This window comes from Seriola lalandi, unplaced genomic scaffold (assembly GCF_002814215.2).
Source record: "Seriola lalandi dorsalis isolate HSWRI2012SDOR001 ecotype SW California unplaced genomic scaffold, Sedor1 jcf7180002052117, whole genome shotgun sequence".
Lineage (NCBI taxonomy): Eukaryota > Metazoa > Chordata > Actinopteri > Carangiformes > Carangidae > Seriola > Seriola lalandi.
Window position 1 is genome coordinate 371787 of NW_019522670.1, and position 20946 is coordinate 392732.

General features: G+C 41.2%; 1 protein-coding gene across 1 annotated transcript in view; it reads right to left on the bottom strand.

Annotated features, from left to right (window-relative positions):
* Positions 1-1225: 1225 nt before the first annotated feature.
* pid1 (phosphotyrosine interaction domain containing 1) overlaps positions 1226-20946 on the bottom strand; it is a 29254-nt gene continuing 9533 nt past the window's right edge. The window contains exons 2-3 of the mRNA XM_023399735.2: positions 18564-18710; positions 1226-3906 (exon numbers count right to left, since the gene is read on the bottom strand). Coding sequence (XP_023255503.1) covers positions 3412-3906; positions 18564-18710 — 642 coding nt within the window. The 3' untranslated portion in view covers positions 1226-3411. The remainder of the gene's footprint in view (positions 3907-18563; positions 18711-20946) is intronic.

Below are 20946 nucleotides of genomic sequence, written 5' to 3' on the forward strand. Positions count from 1 at the left end.
TGTTTAATGTAAAGCGTTGCTTAAATTATAAACAAAAATGCCTCTTTCTCTTTCAGGAGCAGTAGTTTCTGTAGAAAATGAATTAGAATGCACGAATTCAGGCTCTGTTACCTTTTATTTTTGAATCCTAGATGAGCAGCAGCAATGGACAGCAAAACAATGTGTTTCGCACCTGCCATACACAAAGCAATGATTATCATCATGAGGATTTGGACTGTTTATGACAGCATGTAAAGGCCTCTTTGAAACAAAATGTTCAAAGCAGAAGCTGTAGCCCGTCTTGCCAGAGGGAGGCAGTGTTCTCATTCAACGCACATTAACATTCTTCACAGCATCCATTTTGCCTCCAATTCTCTGCAGCTCTTAAGCTGCAAAATGATCGCCAGCCATAGAAGCACAGAGCAGCTAGTTATCTTGTTATTGATGTGGGCACGTTGAAGAGAAAGGGGTTTGCCACATTCTGGCAGACAAGAGGCCGGAGCTCAACAACACAATGAAAAAAAAGAGAAAGATCTGAGGAAGTCAGAGGAATGTGAGGAATGGTAAAAACCTCCTTCAGAGGATGGACAAAGCTGTGGCTGTGTCACACTTTAACCTGAAACATGCTTGGAAATGCCATAAAGTTATTTTTATGAGTGTTTCAGGGCATTGTGGCCACACACAGCAGAAGAGTGATTGTAGTAGAAGTGTTAAAATCCTCAAACCTGCTCACAATGCAGCATGAATGATGTTTCAAATACGTCAACCCCTCCTACACTTGTCAATTATGATCCCATGAAAAAAAGAGAATGAATAGCTTTTGTGTCAGACTGTGGCTTTAAGTCACATCCAAACATTTCTTAAAGCACACCGACACGTCAAAGCAGATATTACACAGAGAATAGTTTCAGGAAAATCACATTCCAGTGTGCAGCAACATGTGTGTATCGAGGATAAACTGACTGCGTGGTTACACTTTACATCTGTCCTGGCGCCCTGTCGGAGCATCATCTGGTTACTTATTTTGCTTGCTCTGAAACTGAACATGCTTTGTATTTGTCCTCCCACACACAGCCGCAGCAGGGAATCCAGTAAGTTAAAATCAAGCAGAGCTTAAAGAATAAAAACTTCTTTCAGTCAGGAACTAATGACAGCGGGGAATGAATGAATGAATGAATGAATGAATGAATGAATGAGGTGACATGAGATGTGGATTTGAGACAAAACAGACCACACCATCACACGCTTGGTGTTGGTAAATACTTTATATGCAATTGTTTCTTGATCTTTGCAAACACTGTATAGAAAACACTTAAGTAACATTTTTTCGAACATTTAAAGCGCGTCTGAGCTTTCAGACAGACATGACACAGTAATCTACAGCTTTATAAACACCCCCCCCCATCCTGTCCATACACACCCCTCACCACACTTCTCACCACATACAATCCCTTCCAAACACACACACACACACACACAACACACAGACACACACACTTACACACACATGCTCACACAGCCACGGCTATCAGGCTCTCCACTTATTATTCACAGTAGGCTTTATAACATAACACTGTTTCTGTATCATATGATGTTCTCAATTTTTTTTTTTATTATTTAAAATAGCTATCAACATTTATGCTGTAATATTTGGAAAGTGATACATTTGTATTTACATAAGCTTATTGAGCGAGATTCAAATACAATGTGTGTGTACATATGTATAGTCGTATGTAGGTGCGTATATGTGAGAGTGTGTGCTGATCAGAGCCATCTGATCATTCTGTTTGAGTCACTGACCAAAGACCTTTTCTACTGACAGGGTCCAATCCTTTCAACACAGTCTAGTTAGAAAAGAAGAAAGTAACGTGGAGCTCTGGTGAGTTTTTTGCCCCACAATGATGCCTCAGTCGCTCGGAGAGGCAATGCAGGGCAGCAGAGCTAACTCGTCACCGACTCGCTCCCGTACAGCTGTCTGTGAGAGCATGAGGGGATTATCGGAGACTGAAGTGACTAGAGATGGTGTGAGATGCTCACAGCACGTCGGACTCATCGTACATTCAGCAGAGGCCAGGAGGTGCCAGTCGTTTTCTTGGACGGCTGTGATTTAAGGGTCCTACAACCTCAGTGACTGGCACATTCAGACGCTCATACTCATGCTTTCATTTCATACGAGATTAAAGTAAGAAAACGTGGCAAATGGTCACAGTACCATGTCTGATTTTAAAACGCCTCCCTGAAGCATCAAAGATGGATGCTTCCAGGGCGATGAGAAGTCTTCCCTCCCTCTAATCTTCCTTTTCTCTTTCACACACAGAGATGCAAGCACTCACGTGTACATTCATATATACAAAGTACAGAAGTAAGCAATTACACCTACACACACACACACACACACACACACCACACACACACACACACACACACACACACATACACACACTCTGGGACCTGGGTGAGAGACCAAACTAATGTGAGAGGAAAGTGAGGCACATAATCTGACAGGCAAAATCCAGCCTGAATTTTGGTATACTCAAAACAGAAGTCAGATGTGGATGATTAAGGTGTCTGAGACAGGCCCAGGCTTTCAGCCTAGAGAGAATTTCTAAAATGTAACATCATTTAGCACCTTTATTCTCCCAGGTGCCTTTAACATACTCAGGATCTTTAAGTACCTATTAAACAGAGACAGAGGTAGAAGCTCTAGCTCTGTCGTCCACATGAGTAACAGCCATGCCGGCAAAGAATTTTGGGGTTGGACTAAGGTACTGTAGTGATGATATGAGTAGTGCTTAAAGGCTGGGCTTTTCTTTCACATCCTCATTTGCTATTATCAAGGTTGAAGGCATTGTAACAGAGATCCACATAATTAAACATTTAAAGAATTTATGTGCTCCAACAGTCTCATAAACTCTGGGCTGGAATCCAAAATAGGTCACAGGCCTATTTCTGCTGGGTCCTTACATGGCAAGAGTAGCAATAGATTTTCATAAGCTGGGGTCAGAAGAACAGGGACTAAACTTTGTTGTTTCTTAGATGAAAAAGCTTAAGAACCACAAACAGTGTTTCTGCTCGGTGCAGGAGTAACAGTGGTTGAAAATGGAAATGTTGAGTCAATCTCTTGAGGGCGTTTACAGAGGTGCTTAAAAGGCCCCGTGTGGGTCTTTGAGGGCCATTTACTCAAAGTGGCAGCACTTTGCTATCCCTGTATATAAGTGTAGGTCTTTTCCATCTACCATCCCTTTACAGTATTTAAAAGTTACTTCATTATCCTGGGTGTGTTGGTTCACAGGGTCAGTTAATTTTGTTCCAAATTGATAACAGAAAAGAGAGATTGTAGAGGAGAATGAGAGAGAGCAGGTAATCTGTCCATCCTTCCAGCCATCCCTCGCTTTGTTAGGATGGGGATCAGGAGCTTAGGTGAGTGTCAGTTCAACCGTCATCTGGGGTTGAGTCTTCAGGGGTGGATGAGTCCTCTGCAAAGTCGTCCGATGAGCCACTCTTATGGATGCGGCCGTCGCTGCGCATGCTGTGGAAAGTCTTGCGGAATGCCTCCATCATCGAGTGTGCCAGCTTCTTGGCTTCCAGCTTGCTCTCACACTCCACTGCGTGGCAGTCCATCTGGAAGGACAGGTCATCATTGATCTCCCTGTAGATCCAGGCAAATACGTTGGGTCTGATGCTATGGTCAGCTGTGCAGTAGGCGATCCGCGCCACCTGGTAGGTGTCCATGGTTACTGAGGCCTCGCCGTGCTCGTCCAGGTGGTGAAGGCGCACCTGGAAGGGCCGAATCTCTAGCAGAGAGTTGCCCGGAGGGTAAGTGCCCTGCTGCTGGGCACGACGTTCCACTAGACCTACCACTGCTGACTCTGTGCAGCCAGACAGGAACTGGGTCCCAGAGATAGTCACCTTACCCAGGTAGGTCACCTGCAGGAAAGGAGACGCACACAGATACTATTAGACTCATCTTCTCCACTGCTTGATGTGTAACAATTGTAAATATGCAGTTGGCTAAAATACATCACAGCAGTTTGAAAAGCAGTTTTTCACCAGATGTGCAGAAGCTGCAAATAGAAAAACAACAGGGGTGCCATATATATATATATATATATATATATATATATACACACACACACACACACACACACACACACACACACACACACACATATATATATATATCATATATCTGTTTAAAAATAGTACAAACCATAAATGCAATAATAAGACACAAGGACAATAACATGCTGTGAAAAAGTAGGTAGAAAACACAAAATGGAAAACATGAAGAGATAAAACCAAGATGAAACATATTCACCCAGGCTTTCTTGGACAAGAGAGTTTTAAGAAGTGATTTTAAAGATGTTACAGACGTAGCCTGTGTAATCTCAACAGGCAAAGTATCCCAAACTCTGGGGGCTTTAACTGTGAACCCCTGGTCAACTTCTGGCACTAGGGTAGACATGTGAATAACCAGTAGACCCTATTGATCTAAGGGATGCACAGGCATGTAAGGGGTCAGCAAATCAATCACATATTTTGGTACAAGACCATTTAATGCCTTAGAAGTCAGGAGCAAAATTTAATGAATCAATATAGAATCTATCAGAGTCAATGCAAGTTGACCACGACAGGGATGATACATTTAAATTTCTTGGTGCCAGTAAATATTCCAAGCTGCAGCAGTCTGCACCTATTGGACCTGTTTGAGGGAAAGCTGACTGATACCACTATAAAGTACCGATTTATCATCATGAAATATGATGTCATTAAGACAGACAAGAAGAAGGCTTGACTACTACACTTGTTGGATAGCAGTGGAATGAATAACTGCATGTCATCTGCATAGCAATGGAAGGGGACATCATGGTTTTGTATGATGATGGGAAGTAAATAAATTGAAAACAACGGTGGGACAAGAATAGACCCCTGGGGAACGCCACAATTAAAACAGACAAGCGTCAAGAACATTTAGGTAAAAATGTTAAGAGTGTGTTTAGTGATATTTTAGTGTACAGAGGGGACCAAAAGATCACTTTCCCAATGGGAAAAAGCGTCCACCCATTAACCTTGGACAGTTCTACAAAGAACTGATGTCTGCATAGTTAGGTTTAAAATCAGGATACCACAGGTCCCTTGTTTTCAGAGTCCAACCTACTAATTAACTGTTCAGGGGTGGATGTTCAGTGTCAACTCGTAAGATGGGGCAAAAACATTAACTGTGAAAAACAAGTGGACTGCATCCATTTCCATTTCATATCACCTCAGGCAGTTTTTAATATTAAAAACATTACTTCATGACAAGTACTGGGAGCTAATCACTGTGGAGCAAATTAAAAAATAATGTTTGACTGAACTAATAAATTTGATGTTCAGTGTACATCTTTAGGCCAATTAACCTCAAAAACTGGGGTACTTAAGTTGCTGTATAGAGAAAGATGTTTTAAGAATCAACAGTGGTGATGAGAGGCTTTTCTAATTCACTGTGGTAACTTTGCTGACATGCTGAAGGCTGTGTATGTGTGTTATTTCCCAAAGAGAAGCTGTGGTTGCAACAAGGACCATAGAATACCATAGTAATGACACTGCATACCAGGAGCACGATAGACTGAGGAGATGGAGAGGGATAAGGGGAGAGAGAGAGCTAAGAAGTGAACAAAGCTGGAGTTTTCTATGGGAATGTGGCCAATTCAAGAGCGTTCCAGGAATAATGGCTGACTTGTGCGCTTTCTCTACATGGTGTTCTTTATGGCTTTATAAAAATACACAGAGGAGGAGCCTGCTACGAGTCAAACACTCAAAGAGTTTTCACTCCTGTCTGTGTTTATACTGAGGCAGGGGAATACGCTACACTCTCAAGAGTTCATTACAGCTGGCTTACATACAGCACACATTTGACACGCGGCTGCAGATAACATGAGTCAAATGATAAGTGTGAATACTAAAGAAAAGATGTGTATCATATAACAGTCTGCAACATTTACAGAAGATGTGGCCTACATTCATGGCTCAATGCACATCTGCCAAATATCAAGCCCGTCTGTGGTCTTGATAACACAATTCCCTTAAGAAATTTAAGTGAACTATTATCTGTAAGTCTTTTCATTGCTTATGTTCTATGATGCTTATAACAGGAAAAAATCCCACCAAGCACATCAACAGATGCCAATGCATAAAGCATGACTGACTGACATAAAGCACCAGAAAGTGATACACAGCGGAGGCCTGGGTCCTGTTTTATTCATCACATGATGTGACTGTTTCTCTTCTTTCACAAGTTTTGATTAGTGTGCAACCGTCAAGTCTACCTGCCCTCATTCTCTGCTATGATTTTGACTGAATGGGATCTTTGAGAGTAAGCATGTAGAACAGTCAACCAGTCGCCAGTCTCTCAGTTAGACAGACAATTAGTCTTATGTAGGACAGGTGTAGCATTTACCATAAAGGTACAAAAATGTAACTAGAATTACGCCGTGTGATTGTATGCCTCTGCCAACCACTCAAGTTGCAGTTTACATGCATGTTTGTGTCTTTTTTTTGGGCAAAATGGAACTCACTACTATATCACTATATAGATATGTATGATTCCACAGGATACCTGAAGCTCAATATGAGCAAAACCAATGAGCTTGTGGTGGACTATGAGAGAAACAGGAGTCAGACAGGGAGAGGAAGTGAAGTCAAATCAATAACAAACTGAACTGGACTCACAACACTGACACCTTCAAAAGGAAGGGACGGATCAAGGCATTCCTGAGATACTGAGGCTGAAAACGTGTTTTGTGAGGTCACAGTGACCTTAACCTTTGACCACCAATATCTAATCAGTTCATCCTTGAGTCCAAGCGAACATTTGTGCCAAATTTGAGAAAATTACCTGAAAGCGTTACTGAGGTATTGCAGTCGCAAAAATGGGACAGACAGACAACCCGAAAACATAATGCCTCTAGACATGGCTGTTGTGAGGCATAAACACCCTTAATTATACACAAACACATATATGAAAGGATTGAAAGAATCTTTAAAAAGAAAAAGGAGGAAATGGAACAACAACTGCAATGCCAACATCAGAGATATGTCTCCACTGTGGGCAGACATTTCCTCTGACAGAATGCAGTGGTAAAATCAATTCTCAAAATATTGTAAACTCAACCAATGGTAACAAAATATTTCGTGTGAAAATCAGTTGAATGAACATATGTAGTTTATTTTCCCCAACTGATGTCAAAACCACAACAAGAGTGATTTGTGGTGAACATTATCCACATATACACAAACAAGAGGATCCTACCACTCGGCTGGATTGGCCCCCGAAATACCCTGATTGCAGCGCAACACAACATTGATTTCACAGTTTCCTATAGGCAACCATAAGAGATCCAGGCAGTGAAAGCAGCTGCCTCCTCATGCATGGTTTTCATTAGCAGTGACCAAAGGGTGGGACATGCAGCCTTTGCACTGGATCCATCATTCAGCTGACTACCACAGGTCTGCAGGGGCAGCCTGGAGGCTGGGCTGGGCGGTTTGCTAGTCAACCACACTGACACCCTCTTGCAGCCAAAAGGCGGTCAGTCACTCAGCCGGCCAACAAATCCAAAGACTGAGCCAAGATACATCAACCATCCAGTGTGCTGTTTGTATGTCAAAAAGCAATAAAGAGTCATTATGGGCTGCTTTTCTCTGATGCTCCTATTTTGATATTGAGTTACTTGTTTAAACTGTGATCGTTTCCACTGATTGCTTGCTTCCTAGTTGAATGAAGGCTGACTGCTTTGCCAGGTTTGATTGTCTTACAGAAACTGGGAGTAGGCCAGTGTTTTCGCTCAATCTATACATCTCTGCTTTATTGTCTCTGTTCTGTGGAAGTAGGTAATGTGCCTGGATAAATAATTTTTCTTTAAGTAACTTGTACCAGGCATGCAGATATGAATACAAATGAAATACACTTGTATAAGAGTGTGTGTGTGTGTGTGTGTGTGTGTGTGTGTGTGTGTGTATGGTTGAGAGAAAAGTAAGTGAGTGTGTGTGTATGTGTGAGGTGAGGAGGTCACCAGACAGAGCAAACATTAAACTTTGTGTTTTTGAATCCAAACATGCAGCAGCTGAAGAGGAAATTGTTACACTGCTTGAGCAGAAAGATGAGGGATAGATAGAAACGGAAAAAAATACAGCTTATAAGGCCGTGTTCATAAAAAACAAATACACCACTAAAGCTTTGGATACGCCTGATTTCTTTTTGGTTTTGAAGTGCATGAATCACCTATTTCACCCGTACAGACTTTTCCTTCAGGCCTAAGACGACACTGAGCCCATTTACACCTGGTATTAAAATGTGGTCTGTCGGTAAATTTAGCATCGTTAGAAGGATAGTTGAGTGTTTGTACATTCATGTGAAACTCAATGTGGAGTTTATTAAGTTTGCCTTCCAATAAATGGTGATGGGTAGACAAAAATGTTTTTTATTATTGGGTTAGAACTGAAACTACAATTACCGCATTTATGCCTCCACCAACTGCATTGTATAACAGCCAGAAATGTTTTTGCAGAACATCATGATGTCACATTGAAGTTGACCTTTGACCTTTTGGGTATAAAATGTCGACACTTCATAATTTTATCCTTTTAGATATTTTTTTTAAATTGTTTTATAATTAGCTTTTGAATTAGTGAGTTATGGCCAACAATATGTTTTGTGAGGTCACCGTGACCTTGACCTTTGACCACCAAAATCTAATCAGTTCATTCTTAAGTCCAAGTGACTGTTTGTACCAAATTTAAAGAAATTGCTTTGAATCAGATGTACAGACAGACAACCCGAGAACATAATGCTTCCAGCTGTGGATGTCGCTGGCGCAGAGGCGTAACAAAACATCATCACAGCCCCAGATGTAGAGTACATGGTCTGAGTCTTGTTTTGGTTTGTGGACAAACATTAAGGAAAATTATGCTTTTGCAGGCTGAAAGAAGCCAGGGAGAGATGTGAAAAATTAAGAACACAAATTTTTATCTAACACCTGACACCAGCTGAATTCCTGCATTAAATATGAGGCCTCAAAGCAACATCATATGGTGGTTCTGTGCACAATCTGTGTCTGGAAGCAAAGACCTGAGACAAGTTAGTTGGTGTCTTTTAACAGCTACAGCGTGTTTGTGAGCATCTTTGTGAGTTTGTGTGAACACACAAGAACAGTTTCCAAAGGTACAAATCATGGGTTATGACTGGAACAATGAAGAGACACACTGACTCAAATGATCATAAAATTCTGCAGACGGAGAAGAGACTGACTCACTGACAGCTCAGAAACAAGCTGCTTTCAAGAACTCCAAGCCAGAATGTAAACGCCTGCGTGAGGACTCTGTTAGTGTTTGTGCACAGCATGAAGCAAATCATTCTAGCTCTATTTTTCTACCCATCAAGCTCGGGACAAAATTGATACGTCAATCTGTGCATCCAGGACAGAAAACATCTGCTGTCCTGTGCTCTGGCGGCCTGCTCACCAGTCGTCTCAGTGCTGGCAAAGTCAGGCAGGCAGCTTAAATCATTCCAGAGATCTACTGAGTCCTCCCCTTTGTTTCAACTTTCCATGTGTTTCTCCTCTTTGTACTCCACTCTGAAACTCTGTTGTCTCTTCCTTCTTCCACTCCCACTTCTCTCTTTCACCCGTTTCTTCCTTGAACTCCTATCATCTGCCCCCCCCCCCATCTCTATCCTCACATCCCCTCTATTGTTCTGACTTCCTTCTGCAGCTAATTGTTAGCAGTTCTATACAGTCAAACTGAAAATATTGATTCCATGTGAAGCAATACAGAGACAGAAATAATGATCAGTTACAGGAACGAAGGCCTTGAGGGCTGCAAAGAAGGAATGCTGCAAAGCAAAAATTGACAGAATAACGGACAGACAACCAGACAACAAACATACGGGCTGAGGGAAGAAGGAGAAAAAAAAAATCAGGGTTTGGGAAACTAAACTTATGTCAAGTTGAAATTTAAAGTATCCGTTGGATTGGTGCTGCAGACGAGAAACTAAATGTGTTTGTATACCAGCTTCATAGGACAGAGACAAAAACAATGAAATGGATCGAGTTTGTGAGAGGAGGGAGGAGGAGTGTGGTTAAACATTTGCATGTGTGGTGAGACATGTGGCCACCATTACTCTTGGTTTATGGAGGTCATTGTCTTTTTCTATTCTTACTCTCTCCTACATTGGGAGACTCTTGATGGACTGCCTTGCTATACCTGCAAAGCAAAGGTCACATGACATGACGGAGACAGCTGATAATTCGTCAGTAGGCCACTTTTTGCTAGGATATATGATTATTGACTTTTTTGTCAGGGCAAGATGAGAAGATTATCACTGTCTTATCTGTGCGCTAAATATGAAGCTATTCATATTTACTGTACAGCTATGAGAGTGGTATCAATCTTTTCATCTAACCATTGTAATGAAAGGGAAAATCCATAATTCCCAAAATGTCAAACCTTTCCTTCAAGCTCTTTAATTGACCTACTCATTGTTTATCAGATTTTGAAAACTTTTCTGTACTACAGTTGTATTATCATAGAATTTTCCATCAAATTCCTCAATGAGTGCATCTGTGGCCCTGCAAAGTAATATCCACCAACTGTGATCTGTCTGGCTGGAAAAACATGAGATCATGAGGAGGAAAAAGCTAAATGTTATTGTGGTAGAAAGACAAAGGTTCAAATATCAATTCCTATTGAAATATATCAATTTTAATGTTAATAAAAACAAATCTAATGATATTGACAAGCCCACAGCCAGTGTGGTCTATAAAATATAAGGTAGCACTGTTATAATAGCTCACACAGCTGCCAATAAACATGCTAGAAAATTAGCTCGTTAGCGGTAGCACTTGTTAGTTAGGTGACCCAGCCTTACAGGTCATAGTGGTCCGTCGACAGTTTCCCCTCTTACATTCACATTACACATATGCAGACACACATTAATCAGTGCGCACACACCCTCTATGTGGTGATAACAAGAGCATACAGTATATGCTTATATCTAGCCAAAGTTTGGAGTCATATTGCTGATCCCAAGGTGTTGGTCGACTCTGTGCTAAGAGACATTTGTAGTAGGCATCGGAGAAGTTGTGCAAATGATGCATAGTATGCAAAAGACTGCAACTATTACTCATTAAAAACATTCTGTTGTACATGCATGCCAGCACAGTCACTCTGCCACCACTGCATGCCAGCAACAATCCTGTCTGAGGTTAATGATAAATGAGGCAAACAGATTTTAACATTTAACATTTTTTGATGAATCACTGCATGAAAAACCAACAATGCCTGACAAACCACAATTATGGAATGACAAAAGAGAACTAAACAGACACGCATAGAGAAACTTATTGATGTAAACGCATGGGGAGAAAAGACAGAAAAGCTGGTAGACAGTAATTGAATGCAAAGAAAGACAGAAGAAAGTGAGGGATACACAGAGGGAGACAGAAAAAACATCCGCAGCCCAGCAAGTGAGCCAGTGGGAAGAAAGACAGGAACATCCTGGTGCACTCACACACAACACACACTGTCTGTGTGTCTGTCTCAGTCAGAGGGAGTCTGTATCTGCGTGTAAGCGCACAGGCATGCATGTGTGTGTATGAGAGGTGTAGAGCTAGGGCAGCTGCTGCTGCTGGGGCCACAGCTGGTTCAGCTATCAAGCAGAAGAAAGGAGGTATGGGAAAAGGAGGAGGAGGAGAAGGAAGAGAGACTTAAGAGGAATCAATGAGGAGATACCTGTCCCTACGGAGAATCTTTGGGAACATGGAGAAAGGAGAAGAGAGGGGCTGAGATGACAGGAAGAGGGGCTTAGAGCAGAACAAGGAGGCAGTTGTTAAGGAAAGCAGTTTGGTCCTGTTGAATCAGGTCTGGGAACAGACTGATGTGAAGGTACAAACAGTCAGCAACCCTTCTGGAACTTGTCGTTTAAGCATTAGGCACTTTCCCAGACACTGGTCCAAGGACAAACAGGTGGTGCAGACAAAACACACAGTCTATCTCTCAGCGCTCTCTCTATCCAAATCTTTATCACTTCCAAACGACATGAGTTGGGATGCCAATGTGAACTGTTTTGTTCATACCTCAAGCTGACTATTTGGAAACATATCAGATTTGTATCTGGCAGCGGTGATTTGATGTTGGCTGCTTGTCATAATCACTGTCTAAAAGGAAGCTTGTAACTTCCAAAGAGTTAACCTTTCAGTTAATTTAGAAAAGATGGGGAGCACATATTGTATGTCTGCTGATAAGTAATAAGAAACTGTAGTGCCATAAAACATATATTTTTGGGTACAGTATAGTAGTAGTGAGAAAATGAGTTTGACAAAAAAATCTTGGCACCAGGTCCACCTTGTTTAAAAATTTGACATGTGTCACTCAGCACATACTGTATCTGGGTCAGCATTTTCCCTTTTTCCACAATGTGTGTATTTTCTCTGTTTATATGGGGAAAAAACACAAATATTGACAACATATCATTGTAATATCTGTATTGGATTCTGGTATCAGTCAGGCTATAGTCAGCACCATGGCATTGGGATAAAGACAGTTACTGAGTCACATACAGAAATGATACAGCATGTGTAAAACTGTCTGATGCTAAGGTTATCCTGGCGTTCTCCCTCAGTAGGCCCCTGCGTCTGGATCCCTCAACATGACTGGAAATCCACTGCTTGGGAACGCAGCATTCCTGAGGAGGTTGTTAACATTCCTCTAAACTTATTGAATCAGCACAGTACAGCTGGCTCCGCTTGCCACGGCATGCAAAGATGGATGAGGGTTTTTTTTTTTTTCTTTTTTTTTTTTTACAAGTGCTGTGTGTATTTGCCTTGTTTGTGTTGTGCATTGAGAAGAAGAAGGGTGTGTGTGTGTGTGTGTGTGTGTGTGTGTGTGTGTGTGTGTGTGTGTGTGTGTGTGTGTGTGTGCAAAACAGAGTCTGAGTGTTTCAGTGTAAGTCAAGACAGGAGCACCTCAGTGTACATGAAAGAAGCTTTCACATTCACAGCCCTTTCCATACAGTCTACTATAGGGTAAAATTCTCCATATTCCAATGGTGGTCATAAAATGTGTCTAGGTGTCACAGGAGCCAGCTACGTTTTCAATTTCTGGCCACAAAATATGGTCTCACCCACCCACACAAATTTGCAATGCAAATACAAAAGTGTATTAATGAAACTTTTATTTTCCCTTACAAACACATGCTATTAAGTCAGGGCTCATAGAAATGTTGTAAGTGCTGTACATTCACACCGTACTGGGTGCATCAGGATCAGCCTACAGAACACGTTGAGGTTCATCTAGTCCAGATGCTGAAGCATATTCCTGCTGACATTTGGTGAAAGGCAGGGTACACCATATAGATATGATATGGATATGTAAAGCTCTATAAACTTTTTTTTTTTTATATTGTTGACCTGCACCATGAAACAGTGAACGTGAGTGACACAAAGAAAGAGCTGATGACTAAACTTTTGGTCTGACTATCCAGTCTTTTAATCTGAGAAGAGCCAAACAGCCTGGGTCAATCAGTGAGAGAAGCCCTGAACTGCAGCCCAGTCTGTCTCCCCGCTGATGAGCAGCAGTGCCAGCAGAGACAACACACCAGTTAACCTGAGGCCAGTTTCTTACAAACAAACAATAAAACAAGCATTGCAATACTAATTATCCTTAAAACAGATAAAAATGACCAACATAAACAGTGCACTTAGCTTTCCTGAAGACTACAGGTAGCAATCTCCAAATATGGTCACTGCAACTAAACCACAGGCACAGAACAACACCATACAAGTACTTTAGCTTTCATATTTCCTTGCAGTTCATCTGTCAATATATCCATCTGCAACCCTAGACTGGTGCACACAAATATTCTGCAAACATAACCAAACAGTAACAGGAAACTGACACTGAAATTTAAACACTTTGTGTGGAGCACCATCTTAATAACTGTGGTCAAAGGCAGAACCCATCTTCACACAGAAACATATCGGCTGCTCCCATTAGCTGTTAGGTCTGACAACAACATGATGGACACTGTTTAAGCTGGAAAGACACAACCCAGGAATGTTTGTACATTATCACAGATGGCAAAGCAAGCTAATGTCCAAAACCACTGATACAAAGGCTCCACCAGACCAAAACAGAGACAGACAGACATTCATGCATGCAGCAGGGAACTGGGAGCACCGGGCAGCTCACCCTGGATGGTTGCTAATCATCTAAATGTCATCACTGTGCGTGCTGTTCTCGTTCACTGGAGGAGAAGTGACGGCACGTCCAGCACACTGACTGACATCAGCATACCAATTACAGAGGGACAAAAAGCCTCTCTGCCTCACAGATAAGATAAAGACATGGTAGGACCAGCCTGTCCTGGGCCGCCAGCGTGAATGACATCAGTGTAGGAGAATCACGCACCATCATTGGTTTGGTTCAACTACACATGAGGGAAATTATGCCCAGCAGAGCAATCAGAAACAGACGTAACTTGGGCTGCAAATGACAACGGGCCCTATTTCACAGCAGACATTTTGACGTGTCATAGCAGTTAAAGCACACATGTTACTAATCACAGTTATGATGGCTCAGTTCTATTTAAGCGTCCCAAGCTAGTCATGACAGTGTAACAGTGAGCCAGCATGAGCAATATCAGGACCCTGAAACTGAAGCAGCTAGCAAGATGTCAGTCAATATTAAGATATATTTAGCTACAAATTCACAATTTTGAGCTTTGAAAGGAATAATTTCACATTTTAGGAAACAGACAAGAGCATTAAAGCATTAAACAAAAAGAAACAACTAAGAAGCTGGAACTAAAAAATGTTTGGCATTTTTGCTTAAAAGATTAATTTAGCATGAATGAATAATCAAATATTGTCATGAACTAATTGATTGATTGTTGATAACTTCAACACAAATATGATCTTTTAGCAGCATTTTGATGGAGGAGTTTCTACTCAACATCCATGTTAACACATCTACAGTCTACACACTGTCTCACTACACATGCATAGCCAAGAGGCTACACTTTTATAAAACCTAATTTGACTAGTGAGGGTTCTAGCCTGACCCCCTGAAAACATGACCCTGAAGAGACAAGAGCAGAGAGTTAAAAATCAATACTATCCCTGACCAAACGGTGTAGTCCTCAGTGTCAGTGTGTTGATAACATTCTCTCTGTTTACGCTCTTGGAAAGTAGGGAGCAAATTAAATTAAAAACACAACAAAGTCATGAGCAAGGAGCCGAGTTGTGTTTTGAGCGGTCTCCAAAGTAATTTCACCATTGTCACGGAGTACGACTGTGGGGCTGGCATGGCTGTTAAGTGCATTGAGCACGTTTTCTCAATGGACATGAAGTGGACCTCTTTTGACAGCAGCAGCCCGGGCAGGGCAATGAGAGGTGGCCTTTCATCCTTGCTAGCTGTTAGCTTTGGCAGGGGCACAGCAGCCCTTAGCCAGCATTCCTGCCTGCCTGTAAACTGCGAGTACACCTGGGGGCTGGGAGAGAGCGGAGAGAAGGAGAAAGGAGTGAGAAATGAAAGAGAGGGAATATAAAGCAGTCCATGAGGATAATAAATTGTATCATATTGTATTGTAGGATATAAAAAAGCCAAGCATGAATGAGGGAAAGAAGTGCAAAGACCATTGTTTCCTCACTTTTCTCCCTTGAAAAGAAAATAATGTCTCTTTAAGGTCTAACAGTGGAAGCAGAGGTGCTGAAGCAGGTGGGCAGACAGATATGCAGACAGGCAGGTAGTGACTCAGACGGGAAGTTACACAAGCCAATACACAGGCAAACAGATGCAGGCGGCAAGACAGACAGACTTGCAAATAAGGAGGTCGCAGACAGATGAGGGAAATGAATTTTTTTTTGTGTGTGGCTGGTATTCTGCTGAATAGCTGTAGTGGTATCCATGGCAACATGGCTTTGGCATTCTCAGCAACGCTGGAAAGAGCAGTGGGTACAGAAAGAGGAGCGGGCAGCGAGAGGATGCTGGGATTCACACTAGACAGAGAGGGATACCAAGTCCAGCTCTGTGCAGCATTCACCTAGGCGATATATCAATATTTATCTTCCATCACGGCAGCGATTGCCAGTCGGATGATAAGAGAGGCTGCTGTGTGTCACTGCTACCATGATTCCCACTGAATAACTGTGCATCATTATACTGCTGACTTTAGATAAAAAAATAAAGATAAACTGCTGTTAGAGCTGGACACTTCTTATTTCCAGTTCTAGGTCCACAAAAAAAAGAAAAAAAGAAAAAAAAGAAACACATTGCCAGTGCATGACAGGTGATTAAAAACAATTAATCAGTGGGAAATTGAGCATGACGCACTGAACACTGGGATGCTGATGAGTCAGTAAGTTGTGACGCAACATGTCACTTAGGTTATTATTGAGCGAAAAGTCTTAACGACACAGTCAAATAAAAACTACATAATCCATGATCTTGTGTTTGCTATTGTGTTTTATTATCAAGCATCTAGAGGTCAAATCTTAAAGTCCTGACGCTAAAATGTTTGATAATGCTTCCTGCATTTGTGGGAACGTGCATAAATGTATCCAATCAAATGTAATTTGTAGTGCCCAGCTAACCCCCTTATCATAAAGAATCACTTAGCTTTCTAAAAAGAACCCATATCTGTTAGCACATGGGCTACAGTAGCTATAACAGCAATATCATGGGTTTGGAAGTGTGTTTAGATATTATTTGGAACAGCTTGTTGAGGTTTTATTACCTCCCGTGTAACAACACATGGAGCATGTACAAGCTAAAGATGCTAAAATAATTTTACTGAGCCTTTAAGAACAATGAATGAATAAACTCTTCAAACTGTCACCCAACATTTAACATCTGTCAGTCCATTTCAGCCATTCATCTTCAACCTTTGTTTCTATAATGGAGAAAGACCTTAAAGAAGGAAGAGGAAGGGTGTCGGCTTTATATCCAGTCAGGACATAACCGAGACACAGTCGTTTTCTTTGGGGGTTTTTTTTCACCAAACATATTTAAATCACCAGACATGATGTAGTTTGCATCAGTGTCGCATTCTATATGTGACATTGATGAGAACATGAAGGAGTTTGAGTGTTATCTTACTAGTCTGCCTGTGTAGTTTTTATTCAGTGAAAACATGGTTTAACAATACCACTGCCGCATTTACAAGAGGAGGAAGTCTTGCTTGATTTTATCATAACTGGCAGGATAACAGCTGTCTTTAAGAGACATGAAGACAAGCAAGAGCAGCGTAACGGGTGAAAGGATTTGTAGTAAATAATGCATCAGCTAACATCACATCAGGAATGTTTTTTTTCTTTAATTTTAAAGAAAGTGGTCATCTGTCAGCTCTCATCACAGACCTCTCATCGTCTTAATTCACTGAATTAAAGATGAATTCTTGAATACATTCACAGCATTAGCTCCTATTTCATTAATCATATTGTTATTTAAGATTTAATAATTCCTACAACAAAACTAAGAGACCACTTTTATTTGACCATGAGTCAATGAAAACCCTGCTACTTACCCTGTTTATCACCATGTCTGGGTGTGTAAGTATGTCTGCCTGTAAAGACTCTCGACTTTCGCTTCATCTTCACATTTCAATTTCAGGAGTTTTTGGGAAGTTGCTTATGATGACTCAGCATTTTCAGCCTTTTAGCTGCCTTGGGAATTTTTTTTTTCAATGCATATAAATACATATACAGTATATGTCTGTGTGTGTTTCTGTTAGCTCTTCTGTACGGTGATCCAACAAACTCAAATATCAACATCAAGCATGGGGACTGTGTGTTCCATGTGTGTGTTTCTTGGCAATAATTTCAAGAGGGAATTATTTTTTCCTCAACATTTTAAGGCATCTGCCAGATATGAAATGTTTGTTTTAGTTAGGTAAAGTTGGAACAGCTTCAACTCCTTTCCTGACATGCTTGTTAACCGTACAGCACAAGTGACCAAAAACAACATTTTAAGAACTAAGAAAAAAAAAAAAAACCTAAATCCTTGTACCCACACGGCCCCGTCAAGTTGTCTCACATGTGCCCACAATCATCTCACTTTATTTGTTATGCTTACAATGCTCTGGCACAAGGCAAGCAAACGCACAAAGACACACTCAGTTACTCGGTTGGAAGTATTATGTGTAATAACAGAGCGTGGCTGCTATTTTAATCTGTAGCCCTGTTTGTTTTCTGTTTTGAGGACAATGAAAAAGAGAATAGGCTGCGAGTCCAACAGCTCATTGGTTGAAACCCTACATCTGACACTTAACAGAGCCAGGGAGAGGAAGAAAACAAACACACCCATGCCAGAGCGCACACACGCATACACGTGTGGCCACATACACACATTTAATATTAATTATTCAAAGATGTGATTCAGACACAAAACTTTCAAAAAGTGTGCTGGGGGGAGTGCACAGAGGAATGAATATAACTTGTGTGTCCAGAAAGAAAGGGAAAAACAGTTGGATTATGATTCTATTAATGCTATTATAGATTTACTGTTCAGGAACAGGCCTGGATTTGGGGATTATTAGGCTCATGTGATCCTACCTTGTATCCAGCATGGGTCCTGCTCTTTGTAAGCGGTGTGGTGGAGCAAAGCTCAATGGCCTCAGGCTCGTGAAAGATCACCGTGGGCAACGGTTCCTTCCTCAGCGTCAGCACATTTAGCTTGGTCTTCAGCATGGTCTGAAAGTGCTGATGGAGAAAGAAAGAAAGAAACACACCGTGCTTTAGGCAAACTTACAATGAGTGAGACAAGTGCATGTCTATGGTTCAACATTTGTAGTTTCCTTGTCAACACTGCTGGAGGCTCAAAAAATTGCAAATTGCACAACACTGGCATTTTAGTGTTTTTGTCAGTTTTAAGTGTGTAATACAGTATTAAATAAGTCACCACTCACAAGTCTGGAAATATATATGATTTATACCACAGTATGAAAAGTGCAAGTAGAAAAAAATGCGACTTGTTGTTCCATAAAACCTTTATGAGGCTCAAAAGGGTCGAAATTTCAACAAAAGACATCAGGATATCATATTTTAAGCTATTATTTAACACATATCAAAAAGAAAGCAGTTTGAAATTTAAGACACATGTATTCCAGATTTACCCTCTCGCACACAGAAAACACATTCTAGTGGTGAAAACTGGAGATGAAGACTGAAAGTGAGATGGTGCAAGAGGTTTATTCTGCAGAAAGTGGAATGTGAGGAGCAGGAGAAGGGAGCTGTGCCTTCGCTGCCTCCGTCAAAACAAGAGCACAGAGCTGCCTGCTCTCACACTACAGTCCACGGCTGGTGTTTCCTGAAGCGGAGCAGAACCACATGGCCAGTCTGGCCCGGTGCGTTCCACCCTGTGGAATTTCTGGGCTTCCTCGAAACAGTCAAAGATAATACTGACAGCTAATGAGATCAGGATTTTCACAACTAAGGCAGAAATAGGCTGCCCTGTGGCACGTCTGCTGGGCTAGGTGTCTGCAGCCTGATCTCACTTATTTAGTGTCATCGAGCTCTTGCGGTGAGATCTTGAAAATGAATTATTCTTGTACAACATTTGAGTTGCCAACACAATTTTAAGTTTTGTATAATAAGCCAGGGGAATAAATTTGGCTAGCTGTTCTTGCCTTGATTCTCACGTTCATGATCATTGTATGTCATTCCCATTACTTCTCACCTATGTTATGTGCTAGCAGCACTGCGAGGCTAACTACAAGTCATCATGGTAATATGATCAAAATGACAATGCTAATATACTAATGTTAAACAGTGATGTTTATAGCATGTTCGCCATCTTAGTTTAGCATGTGAGCACGGTAACATTTGCTAATTAGCAGTAAAACAGTGCATCTGGGGCCAAGGGGAATGTTGGTATTTGGTCATAAACAAATGAATTGGACAAACTTTTTGAATTTTGATGGTAAATGAAAATTCAGAGGATTCTAATGTGCATTGCAAATTTTATGGCAATCCATCCAACAGTTGGAAACCACAAACATCAACCTCACAGTGGAGCTAGAGGGAAAGTCAGAGGATCACTTAAGCCCTCAGGATTCATAATCTCAACCTGTTTGTGCTGCTGAAGTTGATGTCAGGGGTTCGGTCTGACAGTTCGGCATTGTCATCCCTAGAGTTATGCTGCTGAAATTGCTAAAAACTAGAGAAAGGAGCCCTCCCCATGACTATAATGAGCCAGACGATCACAGAGGTCTTGAACTGGGTCTGTGTCACCTTCACCTGTTGGTCTTGTGGGCAACAAACTAGATGTATCCCAAAGTCTTGGCTTTGAGAAGATATTTGTTTTCCACTGTACACATAATCACTTGCAAGAGTATATGGGGTGAAAAAACAAATAACATTTTTGTGGATTTCCTCTTTAAGTACAGATTACTTTTACAAATGCTCCCATTCATTTTTTTTCCCTTTCCTTTTTGGCGCTTCAAAACTGTTTTCCATGTTGGACCTGCACAATGTCCATTTTTTTACACAACAGATGGTCAACATTTTCAGGCGATGAAAATAGTCAGTCCTGCCAATACAGGCCATGAACAGTCTTTTCTGATGTGTTGGTTTGGTAAAGCCAAGTAGACCATTCTCAGTCACCTTCAAGAAACAGGTTAGGTGTCCTCCTTCTACATTTAACACCACTACATCAAACGTTACGTACACTATAGTATTTTATATTTCCATTATCTTGTTTATCCTCCTAGGACCTGGCGTCCACATATGTGGACCTCACATTTTGGGTTCTCTAGACCACAATACTAACTTTTTCTAAACGAGGGCCTGGTGACCACATATGAGGATATTATACTGCCACTCAGTAATCGAAATTTAAAACTAATGTCCTCATATGTGGACATAATTTTTCTCAGGTCCCAATCAGAATAAAGATCAAAGAGAAATTAAAAATGCACGCCATGCAAGAGTTCGGGTC